Here is a 19,622-nt window from a genome sequence, read left to right as displayed (position 1 = left end):
GGAAAATCGGGACCTGTTAGAACATGTAATTTGCGTTTGCTATGGGGGTTTTCGGGGTGCGATCTCTATTTTCATGTTAGCTTTGATCACAGATGATGTCTTCATGCAATTAAGCCAAGTCGGGTCGGGTCAGGTCAGGTCAACCAGTAGGCTTCCTGACGAGTATTCATAGTAGATGTCAGCTGCCACTGACTGCTTCGTATGATGTTACGAAGGCACCAAAACTTCTTCGTAAATTTTCAAATGGATGCTTAATTCGAAATCAGCTCCAAAAACTAGCCAAGAAACATGCAAAACTCGACTGAACCGAGGTCATCAAAGGTCAGTGATCTGACCTGACCTTCAGGTGACCTTGACACCCACCGTAATGCATGGGACCAACATCATATCACATGTTTGAACGCTTGAAACCTCAAAAAGACTGCAAACGCGCGGCTAATGTGAGCCGACATACGTATACGCCGAATCGCGATTCCGGCCAAACATGGTCTCGAAAAAGAGGGCACAGGTCAAAGGTCATTTGTGTCAGGGTCGTGAAATTTCCAGTTTAGTTGTAAAATTGATTAACGCGAGGGAACTGAAAGTTTCGTCGCAATCGGCCGCTTTTTACGCGAGTTTTTTTTCCTGAAAACCGAACGGGGGGGGGGGGGGAGTTCCATACGACCTTCCCTTATACTTATACCCTTACTCACTAACGTCAACCGGTGAACTCGGAGGTCAGGTCAAAGGTCCTAAGATTTGTTTGTATTGTTAAATTACTTCGTGAAAAATGATTGCAGGGCCGCGATTTTGGCGCCATCGTATTTGTCATGAGCAAACGCGTCGAGGGACATGCATTTTATATGGGAAAGATCAAGTTAATGTATGCCAACTTTCAGCTTTTTATGGGTAGCGTGTTCCGACCAATCGCAAAAATGTGTTTCAATTTGTGGTCTGAGGCTTGTAACTTGTCTAATGAGGGCATATGATGGCGATACGAGTCGTTTGGTACCGTTTTTAGCGTTGTGCCTACGCTGTTAGATGAGCGACAATCTAATGTGCAAAGGTCAATCACGTGACTTTTGTTGACAGCTCTGTAGGTCAAACTGATGAGAATGTCGCTAAATGGTTTCGCTTCGCCTACGGACTAGCAAAAGGTGCAGATGGTTTTATCTTGCGCAAGTTGAAACTTAGGTCGTGAAGCTGGCTAAATGCGGACTATATTAGTTATTTTGGACATCATCTTAAACAGATTTGCGTCTTTCTTTTGTATTGAACAGCAGCATTATTTTGACATCACCCTTGGCCGCAGCGAGTTAAAAGGTGGCACACACATACTCACGCTCAAACCCACAAATATATTCTTTTATAGGCGCTCACACACACTCGTCAGCTACCGGCACGGCGTGGTGATCTGGTATGTTAGGACTGGTCACGATCGGGACAACACGTGAGCCACCACTGCTGTCGTTCATTGGCCCGGCCAGACCCATCAAATAGTTCACATCAGTCAACGACTCCTCATCCGCTGGCGGACATCAGGCGACATGTCACGCTGACATCAATCAACAGCACGTCATCTGCGCGCAAACAACAGTCTACACATCACACATCAGCCGCCGCCACACCGCTCAGGCTCAGAATAGCGTCCGTCCAATCAGTCAGTCGCACGTCACCCTCGGCTAGACACCAGGCGATACATCAGCTGCTCATTTTAGGACTTTTGAACAGCTCAGCGCAATATGAGCTCGGCAGCCAGCAGACGCTACATGAGTCACATCAAAACATATAAAATAAACGGGTGCACCACAGACAGAATTGCTCTCATGGCCTCATCATTCAGCGATATATGTATGTACATTGTGCACCGGCTAAGCGACTACCCGTACGAAACGTTCTAACTTCTATGGTTATATGTACAAACGATATCTTTCAGTATTCCAGTGGAGTTTCCCGTAAATCGGAAAAAAACACGATGAAGTAAACCTGCTACACTACCACAGGTAAAAAGTCATTGACTTCACCATCTTAGTCATGACTCCATGGTGTTTCTTATGTAGTATATTTAGATCATGATCGCATGAATTATGTTCCTAACATTCCCATATTATATTCCATTACGGTTCCCGCATTTCAGCAAATTTTTACCTTGCGTACCAAACTTACAAGTTGCAGGTACCAGCGTCTACGATCTAAAATATAAAGTAAATCGTACGTATAGACCAGTGTCTTAGAGACAGGAAACGTATCATTTTTGCAGATTTGTCTTGTGCTTGATGAAACGGAGGTATGTATTTTTTATGCATACCTACATTTTGGGCCCTTAAAGGGACCCTCCCACCTTAACATTAGTTTTGAGTTGAGATAGCCAAGTTTGCGGCCAGGCTCAGAAACCACCATTTATCCTGGTCGCAACCCCCGCAGCTTTATGGTGTTCAAGAAATTTCTTCCCTTTACTTGCAGGGTGGGACCAGCGTGGTCCCTATCTCTTAACCATTACGGGAATCTGATGACGTCATCAGGCTTTCGAACGTCCGTTAAATGTTTGACTAAAACGTTTTGTAGCACGCGGTGGTATATGCTGCTTTGCGCGCAACAAATGCCGCACTTTCAAATAAAGTCGCTAGGAACAGCGGAGATCCCAAAAAGTAAACAAAAGTAAAAGTCTAATATCTTGAAAACCGGTGAATATTTTTCGATGAAATTTGGTAGATATTCGTTTTTGCTCTTTCTGAACCGAGCGACATCACTTTCATGCCAATTCATTAACTTTTTTGAAGGTGGGAGGGTCCCTTTAAGTAGCCCATCCACAGAACAATGTACCGACTGTAGGTGAAAACCAAGGGTGTTAAGGACAAAGAACGTCTGTAATTATGTTGAGACCCTGTCTCTTGAACAGCTTTCCAAACGAACTGTAGGCATAATTGTGCTGATATATACACTTGTGCATTTAAACTATCAATGATTTCGTATTACTATAGCGCACGAAAATATTGGTTTTTGACATGTGCAAGAAGAGCAGGTACGCCAAAGAACCCAATCCTCAATTGTTCACTGAAGGAGCTCCTGAAACAGAGAGAAGATGTCGGAGCTCAATAAACATGTGCAGGCAGGCCAATTAACAAAAAGACGAATAAAGAGAGAGAGAGAGAGAGAGAGAGAGAGAGAGAGAGAGAGAGAGAGAGAGAGAGAGAGAGAGAGAGAGAGAGAGAGAGAGAGAGAGAGAGAGAGAGAGAGAGAGAGAGAGAGAGAGAGCGAGAGAGAGCGAGAGAGAGCGAGAGAGAGCGAGAGAGAGCGAGAGAGAGCGAGAGAGAGCGAGAGAGAGCGAGAGAGAGCGAGAGAGAGCGAGAGAGAGCGAGAGAGAGCGAGAGAGAGCGAGAGAGAGCGAGAGAGCGAGAGAGAGCGAGAGAGAGCGAGAGAGCGAGAGAGAGCGAGAGAGAGCGAGAGAGAGCGAGAGAGAGCGAGAGAGAGCGAGAGAGAGCGAGAGAGAGCGAGAGAGAGCGAGAGAGAGCGAGCGAGTGAGAGAGATGGGGGGGGGGGGGGGGGGGGGGGGGGGGGGGGGGGGGGGGGGGGGGGGGGTGGGGGAGGGGGACCGACGGACGGAAAGGGAGATAAATTTTTATTTCGCTTGGTACTCATCCATACTTTTGCGTAGTTAGAGTTATTGGCAACAGATGGCAGCACGCTTACGCGCCTGAAGGGTAGTCTGTACCGCATTACGGTTGGGTAGTGCGGCACGGTATTGGCGCCGTGAGGAGCCGTATTGCGAGCGCAATAATGTTCTAATAATTAATATTCGGCCTATATTGCAATAAAAGTTTTTCACATTTCCACCATGTCATTGATCATTTTTGTATAGCTCTCAAGATTGATATTTAGGTATGAAGAGCTGTGCAATTCGCATTGAAGAACTAGGATGTATAGAAGCGCTCAGCAGAGACCAGCCACCTACCTCATCAGAGGACTCTATCAGCAGAGACTTGGCCTCTGGCGGCGGAGACAGACAACTTCGCCGCACCTGCGCCGTTTCCGGTGTGTTGACCGGAAGCCGCGCTGGACCCAGCTGTAACATAGTGTGAAATATCCTGTATGAGCAAAATGTGATGATAATTAATTTAATAGGCGCTCACATGTTTCCATATAGGTTAAGTGGTAGGTAGTCCAGGGTTGTGCTCGACTCAAAAAAATTTGCCGACTCGACTCATCATTCAACTTCAGAAAGCCCCGACTCAACTCTGACTCAAACAAGGAGCTGATTTTTTCCTTGACTCGACTCATGACTCAAGCGGCTCAATGAAAATATTGGTTGACTCAAACTTGACTCAATTTTTTGTTGAGCCAAGTTTGTTGACTCAAATTTGACTCAGATAAAAAAGTTGATGAGCGGGGGGGGGGGGGGGGTGAAAAAAAATCCGGCAGCAGGGCCAGGCCTAAGTTGTTAAGCGGGGGTGGGGGAGAATGAAAAGCTTATACATTGTTTCTAGAAAGATGAGTCAGCTGACTCATGTTCCTAAATGTTTTTGACTCAACTCAATGTCAAAAGTTATTTTACTGACTCAACTATGACTCAACTCAACACCTTAATATTTTGTCTGACTCAACTCTGACTCAACTCAACAGCTCAACATTTTATCCGACTCGACTCAAACCTGACTCATCTGAGTCAGAGTTGAGTCAAATCTCTGACTCGACTCATGAGTCAAGCACAACCCTGGTAGGTACACCTGCTCAAGGAAGGTCGCACATACAGTTCCCAGGCCACGGTCAAAAGAACTACCTACTTTATCCTTGAGGCCGAGAAGATTAACTTTGTTTTACACCCTTCCAAGCAGAGAGTGTATCCGGAGTTAATCTATGTCCATTAAATGAATAAAGGCACATTTCACGAGGGTGCTCACTGCTCATGTGTGTCGTATATGCCGAACTTCAACTCCATCTTTCCCAGTCCCACTCAATCTCAATCTTCCCTCACTAGCACTTGATCCCTCGACCCTCTTAGCCTCACCATTTCTTCCCTCAGCAATAGTTCCACCCAATTTCAGTCTTACCCCACTCTACTCTATTGCCATTCTATCCTCCATCAATCTTACCCCATTCTTGTCCTACCTCGTCTTCGCTGGAATCATCCAGAGCCACGTGGTACCCGCCGTCAACTGCCATCAACTCTCCGTCGTCTTCTTGGTTCACTTTGAAATAACGATAACTTCCCGTCCTGAAACACATCATTGGGAGTTAGTGGGTAAGAACACTTTTCTCTCTGTACCGTACCAAAGTTCTTTCATTCGAGTTTCATTCATTTCATTCATACCAAAGTTCTTCCTAATATTGAAAGCATTTTGCAATTACGTGGGACTAGGTACCAAATGCAAATGACCATACATAATATGCATAGGTCAGCTCTCCTTCTACTCATGAAATCAGACATGACTTCTGAAAAATGTAATATATCCGATCCGGTAAATTTACGGCGGGGGCTATGTGCATTGTGCAATGTGGGTTCTCACAGCGCCTATACCGTGCCGCAATACCCGGGCATAATGCGGCACAGACTACCTTCCAGGCGCGTATGTGTGCTGCCATCTGTTGCCAATAGCTGTAACTGAAAGTATGGATGGCAGACGCTAGGTGAGTATTACGCAGTACGCGCGTAGGTATGCATACTGAATTTACTGATCTCAGGCAGCTTTTGCCAAATTGTCAGGGAACTCAGATTTGTTTTTCAATAGAAAAACACAATTCTAAAGAATAGTGTTTTAACTATTGACAACAAACCTTCGGTTATGATGCAAGTACCTACGCAGTGTATGCGTTCAAAATAAAGGAACTTCATCAGCATGATGACATAGGAGAAGGAGCAGGGCAGAGGTTAGGTTATGGTCTTCCCGCTTTTCAGCCAAACTAGTAACCTGAGTGAAGTCTGAAGTTTTCCTAAAACACAATTTTAGGTTCGGAATGATTTAAATGTGGACCAATCCCTACTTAATAAAGAAAAGTTTTGCTGAATCCCACTATCTATGGGGCTTTTGGGACTACTAATGAGTCTGAAAGGCGTCCACAAGTTAGTGACTTCAAAATTTGCTTTTCAATAGGAAAGCTAAGTTAGGTGAGCACGTGACAGGTGGCAGAAATGCAGTCGCTAACAGCCTGGCTAGCACCCACCTGTCTTTGAAGAAGGCTCGCCGGAGCACGCGTCGCAGTCCGAAGGCGGCAGCAGCACTGACAAAACACAGCGCCAGCACCAGTGTCAGCGTGAGCAGCGGATGAGAGGCTGACTTGCCGGCCGCCGCCGCCGCCGCCATATGGGTCTCTCTGGCCGCCTCCACCCGCGGCGCACCCGCCTCCTCGGAGCTGTTGGAGGCCGGCGGCGGTGAGGACGGCTGGCTCGGAGTGGAGTCCGGCCTGGTGCTGAGCGCAGCGGCCAGCGGCGTCCAGAGGGCGGCCAGCAGCAGCTGCTCGACGCTCGCCATCTCGGCAGCTGGCCAGCTGTGCTCGCCGCCAGCGCCGCCCGACGGCCGCCGCCGCCACCAGCTGACCGCCGCCCGGACGGAAATCGATGGCCACGGCCGCGGCGGCGTCTCATGGCGAGGAGCGGCGGCCGCGCGCGCAGCACCGCGCCGGCCCGCGGCGCCAACCTGTGGCGGTCCGGCGCGGCGCGGCGGCTGAGCGGCGACCGATCTGCGGCCGGCCGACAGCAGCACTGGGTGGTCCCCCGGCGGGGACATCGCTCACGACACGGCGGGGGAGGGAGGGCGGCAGTCACTCGGGGCCGGCCGCCGGCAGTGACGGTGATCGGGCGGCGGCCCGGCCCGACACGGCAGCAGACGCCCGAGCTGATGGCCCGGAGACGGATCAGAGGGCGGGAAATGTGCCGAGAGGTGGTCACCGACCGCGCAGCCGGCGGGAGGTCGGGCACCGCCCGCTGCGGGCCGTCCAGCCGACTGTATCACATTGAGGACCGGACTGTATCCCACTGTAGGTCGACTGTCCCAGACTGTGAACTGACTGTGGAAGACAGACTGTGTCCGACTGTGCCCGAGCTGAAGAAGACTGCGGACGGCGCTTCCATAGAATGTGAACTTTCATTCGCTCTATTCTGAAGACTCTCGTTGTTGTGTGCTGCATTCTCTTGTGGCCTTCTTACTGCCTGGCTGTGGTCTGTTGAGTAGAGCCCTGTGTACTGGACTGCGCCGTATCCTGTAAATTGTTGACTCTGTCTGACTGTCGAATATGTTGATTGTGATCCACTGCTATCTGAATACCAGCAAAACAATATTGTTAAAATGTATACCTTAACCCTATTAGTGGCAGGGGGGGGGGGGGTTGTTTTTATCCACCCCTCAGGTTTTTCGGGAATATCTCCGAAACCGCTGAAGCTACGATGCTGAAATTTTCTGACTTTTCCTAAAACTAAATTGGGCACATTCCCTGAAAAGTTCAAGTTCATAACTTTACCAGGGGCGGCTCCAGAGCACTGGGAATTGGGGGGTCCTATTCGTGAAGCGAGTCATTTGGGCGAAGATCACGATGCTGCACCAGTTTTACGAACAGTGAATGAAAGGTATCATGTGATAACATATACAAAGTTATTGTGCATCCTCTTTTGACACGTTTTTGCTATAATAGGCGGATCCAGGCGTCCAAAAAGGGGGGTTATTTTTTACCTCCCAACATAGGTGCCCTGACACCGCCTATGCATGACCAATACAATTTTAGTCGTTCTCTCATAAGAAAATTGTAACATAACAAGACCATTGCCACCCTTTTTAGAAACAGTACCAACAAAAACCTTATTTACTATACTTTTTGTGTACCCCCAATCTCAATGATCTGTATCCGCCTATGATTTTTGAAAATGCATATTTTTAGGATCCATGTGAATTCCTGGTTCATTCTCTATCGATCGGCAAAAGTTGCGTTAAGATTGGTTCAGAAACCTGGCCGTGATAAACAGTCTAAAATGTATCTGCAATTTGCCCGTTTTTACCCCCCTCTACCCCCCTATTGACATTTTTTAATTTTATTTTTTTAGAAATGTAGATCTCGTTGAGCCAAATCGAATGCCGTTTGAATTTTGAAAATCGGCCGGTTAGATCTCGAGATATCAAGGGGGGGGGTCGTAAACAGCCCCCCCCCTGCCACTAATATGGGGTAGCCAGGAGCCTGCCACTAATAGGGTTAAATAGCCTTCTGAACTAGGATCACTCCCTTCAATTCGCAAAAGCTCACTTGTCGTTTTTCACCCTCGGCAAAGCGACATAATCTTCCCGTTTACAGAGGGGCCGCCGTATTCACGTGGCTGGAGGGACTGGCTCTCTCCCGTCTGCATAGGAGTCGTTCCCTTTCCATTTACGGAGAAATCGCTCCATGAGCGACGCTCAATGTCTATCGGCATTGAGGCCGTTTTCTTCCCATTGGTGGAGGGGTCTTTCTGCATCCACGGGCAGAGGGACCGCTCTCTGCTGGAATCTGATGAAGACTGTGAGAGATGACCGACCGCCCACTGCGCTGCCCAGCCACACAAACGGTCTTCCCTCGGCCCTCGTCCGCCCGTTTCCGGATCTCCCCGCTAAGCCACAGCTCGTCCAGCGGGGAGGCGGCAGTCGTGGCTCAGATCCGAGTTTCATATTATCGGGCATAACTCCCGCCCGGCCTGGTCATAGCTTATTAAAAAAGTGAAGAAAATCCTGTGAATATAAGCTTCTAGAACTTCGAATATTCTTTTTTCCTGCTGTCTTTTTAACATTTATTGACAAACCATACAAATATGACACAAGTACCTATATAATAATCGAGGGCTCTCAAACCCAACAAGGACAGTCTCCGTCATGGCTTCTGACACGAAACAGCCGGTTTTCCGTCTATGCTAACGTTTTTTCCTGCTGTCACTTGCTTTCGCTCTTTTTTTTTTGCTTTTGCCTTTTGCGTATGACTACTCAGTCGTAGATAGGCATATACCTAGTTATAAGGGGTGTAGTAAGTTATGACCATAGTTGTAGGATCATTTGGCTATTACCGATTGTAAATGCTTGGACCGATGTAAAAGAAGTTGAAAATATAAGCTTAAAAGATTTCACACGTCTTTATTGACATTTATCCTGTATAGAAGTGACAATACTGAGTGCTTAGTTTATACCTCTGTCCTCTTAGCAACCTTGAAATAAGGTTCTGATATTGTCCTTTTCTTGCTACCCGGCATTTTTAGAACGAATACAGAAATAGAGAAAATGCGTTTAAAAAACACTACACCAATGGTCCAATAGTCACACCTGTATCACTCGTATAATATTATCCCTAAATAAGTCGAAATTTATCTTGTAACACAGCAATAACGCACACCAACGTCACGCTGTTGACTTCCTCAACTATGGAGAACCAGAGCAGTAGTACATATATGACAAATGACTCGTTGAGTCGGTTTTTGCTGCGGCACGGCGCGGTGCTCGGCCTGTGCTGCCGATGTCGCCCGTGGAATACGTGACGGCACATTACGCTAAGCTCCTTTTGATGTCGTCGGCGGTCATTTTTGCTGGTGCCAGCGCGGACAAAGCGCCGCACAGACTGGGGTGCCATTCATCAGTGCGCTGTGGCGGCGCGCCGGTCATTGGGGCTACACCGCCGGCCGACCACAAAGGGCCGCACAATCGGCCTCGGACCAGCGCGAACCGGCTGTAATGAACCAGCAGCACTGGGCACTGCGACTCCCGGCCCGTCTGAACTGACCTCAGCCCATCGGAACTCACCAGGGTATCGCCTGTGCCTGTAAACCACCCTGTCTTTCATCTGAGCCTTTACCCTGTCACTCCTGTCTGACTTTCTCCGCTCGGTCTAGGCTAAACTCGTTTAAATATCCTCGCGCAAGCTTTATGAAAATGTCCTACCCACCTTCCTTTTCCCTCTCTTTCTCTCTTTCTGTCTCTATTTCTCTTACTCTCTCTCTCTCTCTCTCTCTCTCTCTCTATCTCTCTCTCTCTCTCTCTCTCTCTCTCTCTCTCTCTCTCCTGTCTCTCTCTGTAGGTATGTCTTTCTATCTCTCAGCTCTCCCTCCCCTCTCTCTTCCTCTTCCTCTCTCTCTCTCCCTTTCTCCCTCTCTCCTCTCCTCTCTCTCCTCTCTCTCTCTCTCTCTCTCTCTCTTCTCTCTCTCTCTCTCTCTCTCTCTCTCTCTCTCTGTATCCACTTTTCTTCCTCGGCTCCCGCTCGCTGTCAGTCAAAGGAGTCTCAGTCCGTCCCGGTTACTTATCTCCTTTTTATGTCCACATTAAAATGTGTTTTCAGTCGTACTATTTTCCCGAGAAAGAAAAAGTGCATTATTCAGTGTGCATTGTATTTATTAGCTCTGAAGCTTCTGCCTGCTGAAGTCATTTTGAATTAGTCTAGCATTGTAAATTATTTTTTAATCCAATCTTACTTAACTATATACTTAGCGCGATACATTTTATTATCATTAGCTGGTTAGATGTCTTTAGGAGCGTGAAATTTTGCATCTATTGCAATTTCAAATGCTTTGCTTTTACATACCTGCCTTTAACCATCGCCCGTATGGGGGGTGGGGGGGGGAGGTCGAACGTACCCCCTCGGTTTTTCGCGAATAGCTCGCTAAAAAGCGTCTGATCCCGACGAAACGCTCAGCAAGTACCCTCGCGTTGATCAATTTTACACCTACTCTGAAAATTTCATGACCATGACCCGAATGACCTTTGACCTGTGACCTACTTTTCGAGACCATGTTTGGCCGGAATCGCGATTCGGCGTATGTCGGCTCGTATTAGCCGCGCGTTTCCAGTCTTTTCGTCGTTTCAGGCGTTCAAACATGGAATATGATGTTGCTCCCATACATATTAGGGTGGGTGTCAAGGTCACCTGAAGGTCAGGTCAGGTCCTTGACCTTTGATGGCCTCGGTTCACTTATTCGAGTTTTACATGTTTTTAGGCTAGTTTTTGGAGCTGAATTCGGAATTTAGCAACCATATGAACATATACGAAGTAGTTTCCTGACCCGACCTGGCCTAAATGCATGAAGACATCATCTGTGCTCAACACTAACATGATATTCGTGATCAGCACCCCGAAAACTCCATAGCAGCCACGCTTTACGACGTTCTCACAGGTCCCGATTTTCCCGACTTTTGGGTCATTGGCCTGACCTGGAAGGTCAACCAATTACCTAGGACCTTGGAATTGGGTATCATCGGCTTCCTCTCGTCACGGGCAACACGATCGTTTTTTTCCGCGAAGCTATAGCTCGATCATGGGCCAACCGGCAAGGGGGGTCCAATGGACATACGTTCGCGGCTGGAAAAACACCAATACAGGCGAGGATTAAACTACATAGGTAATGGTCATATAGTTATTGCACGTCCACTACAAGATACGCGTATTTGAGCAATGTATGTGAGTTAGAAACTTGCAATGCATGCACCACAATAATGCCGTATTACATATAGGTACTTAAAACGGCGTATAGGTAAGTATCCCTCCTCAAAACTCCGTATCGATCCTGGCTGCTCAGTTACCCACTATGCTTCGTTTTTTATCAACATCTTTCTCGTGTAAAGTAGCCAATAACCTTTTTCATTTTTCCGAGACACCCTATTTGATTTCTGATGTCGTCGCTTGACTTCTAGCTGCTGGACATTGCCGACCACGCTGGGTCTCGTCCACGCCCCTCCCACGATGTCGGCCGTGTTCCTGGCGCGGTCGCCTGGCAGTGGCACCGGAGGGTGTCCCGCGGACATACAGGGTCTGCGCCGCCCTCCCAGGGCGGCGCAAACACGCCACTACGGCCGTGCACTCGATTAGTCAAGCCGGCACCCAGATGCAATCGGCTCTGACTAATCCGGCGACACCTGAGTCGCGGTGACGTCACCACCGAGTGGCGAGTGTGCGCCGTCGGCCGCTATCGATCGCCGGCGCTAGTGTCGCCGTCGATGGTCGTCCGCCATCGCTGGCTGCCGGCCGGCCGCTGGCCGACGCGGCGCGCGCTGCAGTGAGCCCGCCATAGAGCCCGCCGAGCGCCGCCGATCAGCCGAGCCGGGCCACGCCGCCGATGGCCGCGGCGCCACACCGGACGACTCGTGCGCCAGCGCCGTAGACCAGTGCCGTGCTATGTTCAACTTCGCCTCAAAGCTGATCAACACGGTGATGGGCGCCGATGAGGGCGGTGCTGGAGCGGGCCCAGCCGGCCAGCCGCAGCCGGGACCGCGATCGACCGTGCCCGCCCCTCGCATGGCGCCGCCTCAGGCCGGCATGGTGCCGCCTCAGCCCGGCATGCCGCCTCCTCGTGGTATGGCGCCTCAGAGGATGAGGGGCCCGCGACCTGCTGGAATGGGTGTTCCCATGCGGCCGTCGGCCAGCGGCGCCGAGCTGCGGATGCCGCGCGGCGCCGGACCGCGGGGTCCTCGGCCGCTGAGGGCCGGCGGGCCACCGCAGCTGCGACCGGCCGGGCCGCGGCTACCGGCGCCCCACCACCCAGCGGCGGCCGGCCAGCAGCAGCAGCATCAGCAGCAGCAGCACCAGCAGCAGCATCAGCAGCAGCCGAACACCGCCGGTAAGTCGTCCTGTCTGCTGGTCAGTCAGTCAGTCAGTCAGTGAGTCAGATAGACCGTCACCAATCAGTCCCTCTGTCTGTCAGTCAGTCTGTCAGTCTGACAGTCCGTCAGCTCGTCAGTTCGTCAGTTCGTCAGTCCATCAGTTCGTCCGCCAGTTCATCAGTGCGTCAGCCAGCTAGCCAGTCAGTCAGTCAGTCAGTCAGTCAATCAGTCGGTCACTGTCTGCCCGTCTACTAGCTAATCCGTCAGTCAGCCCGTCAGTCATGCAGTCAGTCCGTCAGTCAATCGGTACATTAGTCAGTCCATGTCTGTTCGTCCGTCAGTCTGTCAGTCCGTCAGTTCGTCAGTCTGTCAGTCTGTCAGTCCGTCAGTTCGTCAGTCCCTCAGTCCGTCAGGCCTGTCAGTTCGTCAATCCATCAGTCAGTCCGTCAATCCGTTAGTCGGTCAGCCCATCAGTCCGTCACTGTCAGTCTGTCGATTTGTTAGTCAATCCGTCCGTCAGTCCGTCAGTCCGCCAGCCCTGTCAGTTCTTCAATCTGTCAGTCGTTCAGTCCGTCATTCAGTCACTGTCAATCTGTCTGTCTGCCTGCCTAGCTTGTCTGTCTGTTTGTTTGTCTACCAGCCTGCTAGTTAGTCAGTCTCCTCTCAGACAAACAGCTAGCAGTCATTCAGTCGGTCAGTCAGTCAGATACAACGATCAGTTTGCCTGTCTGTCAGCGTGTCAGTCAGTCAATCAGTCAATAACGCCGGGATGACGAAAGTGGCATCTGTAAAACTTGACCTACAAACATTGCACTGAGATGCACATTGCACAACGACATTGTTGATTCTGACAATAGCCATTTCTCATAATTTTATATGTAACCACAGACTCTTATATATAGAGAAGTCTGTGATGTACATAACATATTATCAATTTTGAAACTCACGGAAAGACGAAGTCATGCATTTTAAACGGATCAACTCATAGTCATTCATGCTAAGATATGTCGGGCGGATAGGACTGGATAACCAATGGTTGAGTAAAACTGCAGCAGTTTGTGAGTTGAGGATGGATTACCGTTGTTTGATGACATGCAACAACTTTTGGGAGTAAAGGATATTATAAACATAGCTGACCTTAAGGTATAATGCCTATGCGAGTTTTATAAAACTTCGCCCCACTATAGTGGGGCGAATTTATGCTCCAAGAGCGTTTGGGAGGTGTAGGCCCATATTGCTTTACTAAGCTTCAGTCATTTATCTACTAAGGGTCGTTGTCTTTTAGCCCTCGCCGGACCTATTGGTTTTCATACATACTCGCCGGCCGAGGGGGGGGGGTAAGAACCCCCTCGCCGTTTCGCCCCTGGTGGAGCTAGCGCTTCGCAGAAAAAAAAAACGAGCGTGTGCGCCGTTACGAGACGCAGAGATTGGTACCCGATTTTAAGCTCCTAGGTCAACCGGTGACCTCTGAGGTCAGGTCAAGTGCCCCAAGGTACGGTTCAGTTTTTGGTGAATAACTTCGCAAAAAAACGGCGCAGAGCCGCGATTTTGGCAGCATCGTGTTCGCCTCGCTCAGGCGCGTCGGATGATATACTTTTTGTTTGGGTCAGGTCAACTTAGGATGTTGACCTCAGGTCAAGGTCAGGTCAGCACCCCCAGGTCACGAAGTTGGTCGAAAGAAGTCGTGTCGCATATCATTCGATTTGGCAGGTCTTCCTGAGTCCATTGGTGGCTTTCCCGACTTGCTAGCTTAATTTGATCGGGAGTTATTGACGAAAAACTAATATGACCTTGATGACGTCATAAATGACGTCACACAAGGTCAACATTGCAAAAGGGACGCATCTAACCTTGCAAGAAGTGCATCAAATCACGATTCTGTGTGCTTGAGATAGTTGGAGATCGTTCCCGGCGCCAGAATAGCAGTTTTCATTTTTCCCCATTGACTTATAATGGTGAGGTCACGAAAATGACCTGACCTCATATGACCTTGAGGAAAAATCCGAGATATACAAGTTGTGAGACTCATAATGGATACTAGATCCTGCAAGTTTCATTTCCCTATGACATCTCCTCTGGCAGTGAGGCGTTGCGAAGTTGCGACATCTAAAGACCGTGCAGAGGTTCACTTATGACGTCATAGGTCAGTGACCTGACCTGACCCAAAAATGCGGTTGGTGTCAAAAGATCTGGCTTGAATCAAAGATCAGGTATGCCAAGTTTCAGCTCTCTATCGCCAGCGTGCTTGGAGCTATCGCGAAAAAACCCTATGGAGGGGCGGCATCCGCCCTCCCCCCTCGGCCGGCGAGGATTTTAATGCCAATTGCCCAATGCTCAACACCCGCCCAAATCCATGCTCAGTTACTCTAGCGCATTTTCAGGCCAGATTAGGTCACTCGTCTTAGACCTTTGACATCGTAAGTGAACTCTACATGGCCTAATTCAAGATCCGATGAGTGTTGTTAGGAAACGAACAATGTTTGGGCATCATCTGCATCCAACGGTTCTCGTCTTCGATTAGTGCTTCTACAAAAATGTGTAAAATTGTACAATAAGACGACGGCTGAGTTGATAAAGAAGTGGGAAGCTATACAAACTGTTCGCTGAGTTAAGTTCCAATGTTTATCTGACACACTACTCAATAGCTCAATCTAGTCGCTCCATATTTGCAGACTGGAGCCGAATGCCGATCGGATGGCTGTCTCAGCGCCCAATAAATTCATTACATTTTATCATTAAGTACCGGCAGCCCTGTCGTGACTGGTACGATTAAAGCGTTAAGTTTGATGTTTTACTGATGTCAAATCGCGGGCGGTGGTACGAATATATTATTGGTTACTTCATTGGCTCTCCTGATTGAGATTTATTGAAGCATTAACTTTTCATTAAGTAATGTTCAGCGATTTTCCTGTTATTTCCGACTGAAGGTCGATCTGCGTCCTATAGGTGTAGAGTTGAAAATGTATTTATCGATCATAAACGATACTGCCCTTTTGCGTATTTTAAATGTTAAAATGATACAAATTAAGAAAACCAGTGTCATGTACCTAAATAGTAGCAATTTTCACGGCGGGTTATCTGGGGAATGCTCCAAGCTTTACCAGATCGGTTTACATTGCCTTGAACGATTCTAGCTAAATCCTTTTACAGCAAATATCTTCATAATGGCCGTTTTCACGACGGAATAGCAGGCATCTATAACCCTGTTTACATAGCATTTAGACATTTCCCTAGCTGGCCTAGAGATATCACAAAACTGGCCAGTGACCTTTTGCAACTACACAAGTGACTGTATTCAATGCTACGAAGAGCACTTTTTCGGAATTCAGGCATGATACATCAATAAATTGCAATAAATAGGTTATTTTCGGCTCGAAAAACGAGTACTATTTCATGCGTACAAAGACTACTTGCAAGCACCATATCTGCTGCCATATCTCCCTGCACCCCTTCGTAAACACTTTGCCATATTAGCTAAATCAAGCTAATAAATCACAATATATGCGGATATTCTTTACAAAAACAAAATATAAAGCGATATATAATATAAACAAAAGTAAGATATAAAAGGCTCCAAAGAAAAACATCTGAGAAAACAAGTATTTGGCCCACCACTAATATCGAGTACTGCTGTCTCTTGGCAGACAGCTCTGCACTCTGATTGGCGGAAATCAAGGCTAGACTAGTGCTGGGCAACGAAGTTATGACCAAGTACAGCATGCTCAGGAACGATGATGACGTAGTTGGGGGTGGTAGATTTAGCGTGAAGACCCACCAACAGATGATTTCCTGTCTTATTACTGTTGGCAAAAATAGCGAAGTTGTGTTTATCAACAACATTAGGGGTGCTTTTCTGAAAATATAAAAGCATTCATCAGACTTTTCTAAAAACATCAAAATATGACTTCTAAGTGGATCACCTGAGCCGCCACAAAATAGCTTGAACGCCGTGGCTCCCTAATGACGTCATTTTCTGATGAGCAAATCAGCGCCGAGCAAGGCTTACTCTGATTGGTTAGAGAAATATCGAGAGTTTTATGTTGAGGGGACCGGAGTGCACCTTTGGTTAGGAATTTTTCACGGCGGTGGTAAAATCCTCTGGCTTACGCTCTGGCTTGTCTAGCAGTGCCATCTATAATAGAAGTCTTCAACTAGCAGTTTGGCACTTATGATCGCCTAGATGACGCTACCAATCGGTTTAGGTATTTGTTTGACTTTATGAATGAGCGCAACGTGATTAAATAGGTAATTACTGACTCTCGAAACTGCTTAGATAGTCATTTAGAGCGTATGTGATACTTGTTACCAAATATCTTACGCACTCAGTTTCTGCTTTGTGTTTTCCATGCCTTTTGAATCGATCAAGAAAATATGTCACTGCTCAGAGGTTGAAGGTAGGTACCTAAGCGGGAAAAGGGGTGTTACATATTTGATCTTTCTATAAATGAATGTAGAATAAGAATAAATGCAATCCGCTAAATATAAGCTGCAAGGAGTGCATCGAACTCAACAATCAGCTTTATTTTCATCGCTTTCATGGAAACAATTTAGCCTCATGCTTAAATGATGGGTAAAAACTTTGCAATATTCCACTCATATGATGCCCAAATGTACGACACACAATTCATTTGAAGCCCATGCGTCGTTTATTATCAAAACTACATAACATGAAGAGCATCATAAACTTGGCAGGCTTTTTCTATTTGGTGGCCAGAACTCCATTACCACATTTCTGGATTTTGTATTTGCTGCGCAGCATTTGTCGACATGGCGGAGGCCGAACACCTGAAAGTAGATCGAGCTGGCATGTGAATCTGGCAACTCCTATGTAAACGGGGCTTATTTAATCCCCATTTGATCCTTTGGTTCCTCAGGAATTTTAGTAGTTCTTTTTAGTAGGTTCCCCAGCTTTCGAATGAATGGTGCGTTAGTTTGCTATTTTTCTATTAAATATCACATCGATTTACTTTATCTAAGGATTTATCACTAATATCAACATAAAGCGTAAGCACAATTATAAAATTATGAAATTATTAAATACTAGTACAATAGTTAAAAAAAGATACTGAGTTGCCAGGTTACAAAGAATATATTCATTTATGGCGCACGACAGACATTTAGAAAGCAGCGCCCTGTTTTATTGCACGCTGCTAGCCGCTTCCATTGGGTTTTGCAGGCCGACGTCATTGGTCGTTACACGTATGATGTCACGCGACTTGTGGCCTGTCACGGCTCTTTAATGATCTCCACTAAATGAATGCAACAATGGCCTTTTAAGTTGATCTCTGTGGCCATCTGTCTATGGAGCGACCAATATGAAAGTTGGGTGAATTTACCGGGGTTACATGACTATGAGCAAGCAAATGTGTATCAGGAATGGATTTAGGTGGAGAATTGCGCTGGACCATGAGTGCTCGAACGCTCCCAATTCCACGCCGGTTTGGCTTTGGAGCCGAGACAGACGATGCGGGTCAAGGTCACCGCTGGGGTAACGGTGGATTGGCTGCGCCCGAGCACCCGTAACGCGGCACAATTCTCCATCTATGGATTTTCCTATTCGCTCAGCATTGTGATAGACGTTCGTAATAGCATTTACTCTGCTCATGTACCTATCCCCGGTTATTTAAAATAAGTTTTTGTGGGGGAATATCACGGCTTTAGGTACTCGGTGGCCCTATTCACGACTTTCAAAGAATGCTCCGATAGCTAAACACCGCACAGACCTACTGCATTAGTGAATCTGACAGAAGGTCTGTGGAATTACATCCCCCCTCACCACACCCCTAAAAACTCATCCAGTGTCCAAAACCACTTTTATCGACTCGCAAAAAACACACACACACACACATACACACACAAAGCATGGCGCATGTCAGCTCTCAGTTAATTTATCATTGTCTTTACCATGGTTCAATTGCATTGCGCGATTTAAAGCACGTGAGTGCCTATATAGTATATATGCAGAAATAATATCTACAGCAAAACATCCAAAATTACAAAGGCTACAGTGCCTAAAAAGTAGGTTCATCAAGGAAGCCCATTTTTACTTGCGTTGTGTTCCCAACCATGCGATTCCAACGCGGGCTATTCGCAACGTCTGTTAAGGCACGTTAACAACTGACAAGCCGCCACCGCTGCCACTTATTCATAGATGGTTGATATCGCAGCTTGGGCGTCAGCAGCGCGGCCCACAACGCGTCGGCGCCAGCGCAAGCAGCTGTTGGCACTCGGCAGCCGGTGTTGCGACTTAACGGCCGGCCGGCCCCATGAAGGAGAAGCTCTTGGTGAAGCTTTGTGATCGCCTCATAGCCGCTGAAGTAGACAGCACGGCGTCCCGTTCAAAACTGTATTGCTTCCCGGCCGCTCACCCGAGGTCGTGTCACAGATACTGCCCGAGGCACCGGGCGAGTCCACTGGGACGAGAGGGGTGACCAGTATGCGAGGGAGAGAGGGAGAGGGAGGGAGGCCGCCGGTCGAGGCGAGAGCCGGTTATGACATCCCTCCACCCCGCAATATAACATAATCACAACTAACGTAACAACAAAACTCTGGTCACTTTTAACGATATCAGGCACGGAGCGCTCACAAACTTCACTCACACAACAGCCGGTCCGGCCGCCGTAACGTCTCTCGCGGACGCAGATTGTATCGCGGCGGTCCGCCCGCCGGGACCGACGGTGACCCGTCCGGAGCAGCCGGGGCCACCGCCCGAGCCGTCAGTCCGGCCCTCGGCGGTACGTCGGCATCAAACAGGTCCCGCCGCGTCCGATCCAGGTCCAGCGCCCGTCCAGCGGTCGGCGGTGGTACGTCGGCCATAGTCCGGCGCGGCCGGACCCGATCCAGATGCCTCCAGATCACTCTCCCATCCTGCAACTGAACAGCCAGTTTTACTCCCTTCCGCACCACTATCACACCCGGCAGCCATTACAACCAGCAGCACTTTGTACACGATCAACGGCTGACACAAACACAGCATCGCCTACGCACACGGAACGTTCATAGGAGCCCTGTCGGCGTACAGTTTTTGGTTGTCCTGGTTTTTCCTCACTCTACCACTCAGATCAGGCCTGACCAGATCCAGACCAGGTTCGCACCGTCCTGCCAAGGAATAATGCC

General features: G+C 48.4%; 1 protein-coding gene across 1 annotated transcript; it reads right to left on the bottom strand.

Moving 5' to 3' along the window:
* Positions 1 to 2,791: 2,791 nt before the first annotated feature.
* LOC122382202 lies at positions 2,792 to 6,501 on the bottom strand. Its single transcript, XM_043367228.1, has 4 exons — positions 6,139 to 6,501; positions 5,086 to 5,191; positions 3,932 to 4,042; positions 2,792 to 3,045 (listed from the first exon to the last, which is right to left on the bottom strand). The coding sequence occupies exons 1-4, from the start codon at positions 6,444 to 6,446 to the stop codon at positions 3,031 to 3,033; spliced, it is 540 nt and encodes a 179-aa protein (XP_043223163.1). The 5' UTR covers positions 6,447 to 6,501; the 3' UTR covers positions 2,792 to 3,030.
* Positions 6,502 to 19,622: the final 13,121 nt, after the last annotated feature.

Source organism: Amphibalanus amphitrite, unplaced genomic scaffold, assembly GCF_019059575.1.
Source record: "Amphibalanus amphitrite isolate SeventyFive unplaced genomic scaffold, NRLGWU_Aamphi_draft 000135F_arrow, whole genome shotgun sequence".
Classification (NCBI taxonomy): Eukaryota; Metazoa; Arthropoda; class Thecostraca; order Balanomorpha; family Balanidae; genus Amphibalanus; species Amphibalanus amphitrite.
The sequence above is the reverse complement of the archived record's forward strand: the minus strand, read 5'-3'. Positions and strand labels throughout refer to the sequence as shown.

What these genes read in the sequence shown, in the direction of transcription:
- LOC122382202 (XM_043367228.1), bottom strand. Translation starts at nt 6,446, where the DNA reads ATGGCGAGCGTCGAGCAGCTGCTGCTGGCCGCCCTCTGGACGCCGCTG. An exon ending in CGAGCCTTCTTCAAAGACAG is followed by an intron (nt 5,192 to 6,138) that starts GTGGGTGCTAGC and finishes GATGTGTTTCAG; the next exon opens with GACGGGAAGTTATCGTTATT. An exon ending in ATGATTCCAGCGAAGACGAG is followed by an intron (nt 4,043 to 5,085) that starts GTAGGACAAGAA and finishes ACTATGTTACAG; the next exon opens with CTGGGTCCAGCGCGGCTTCC.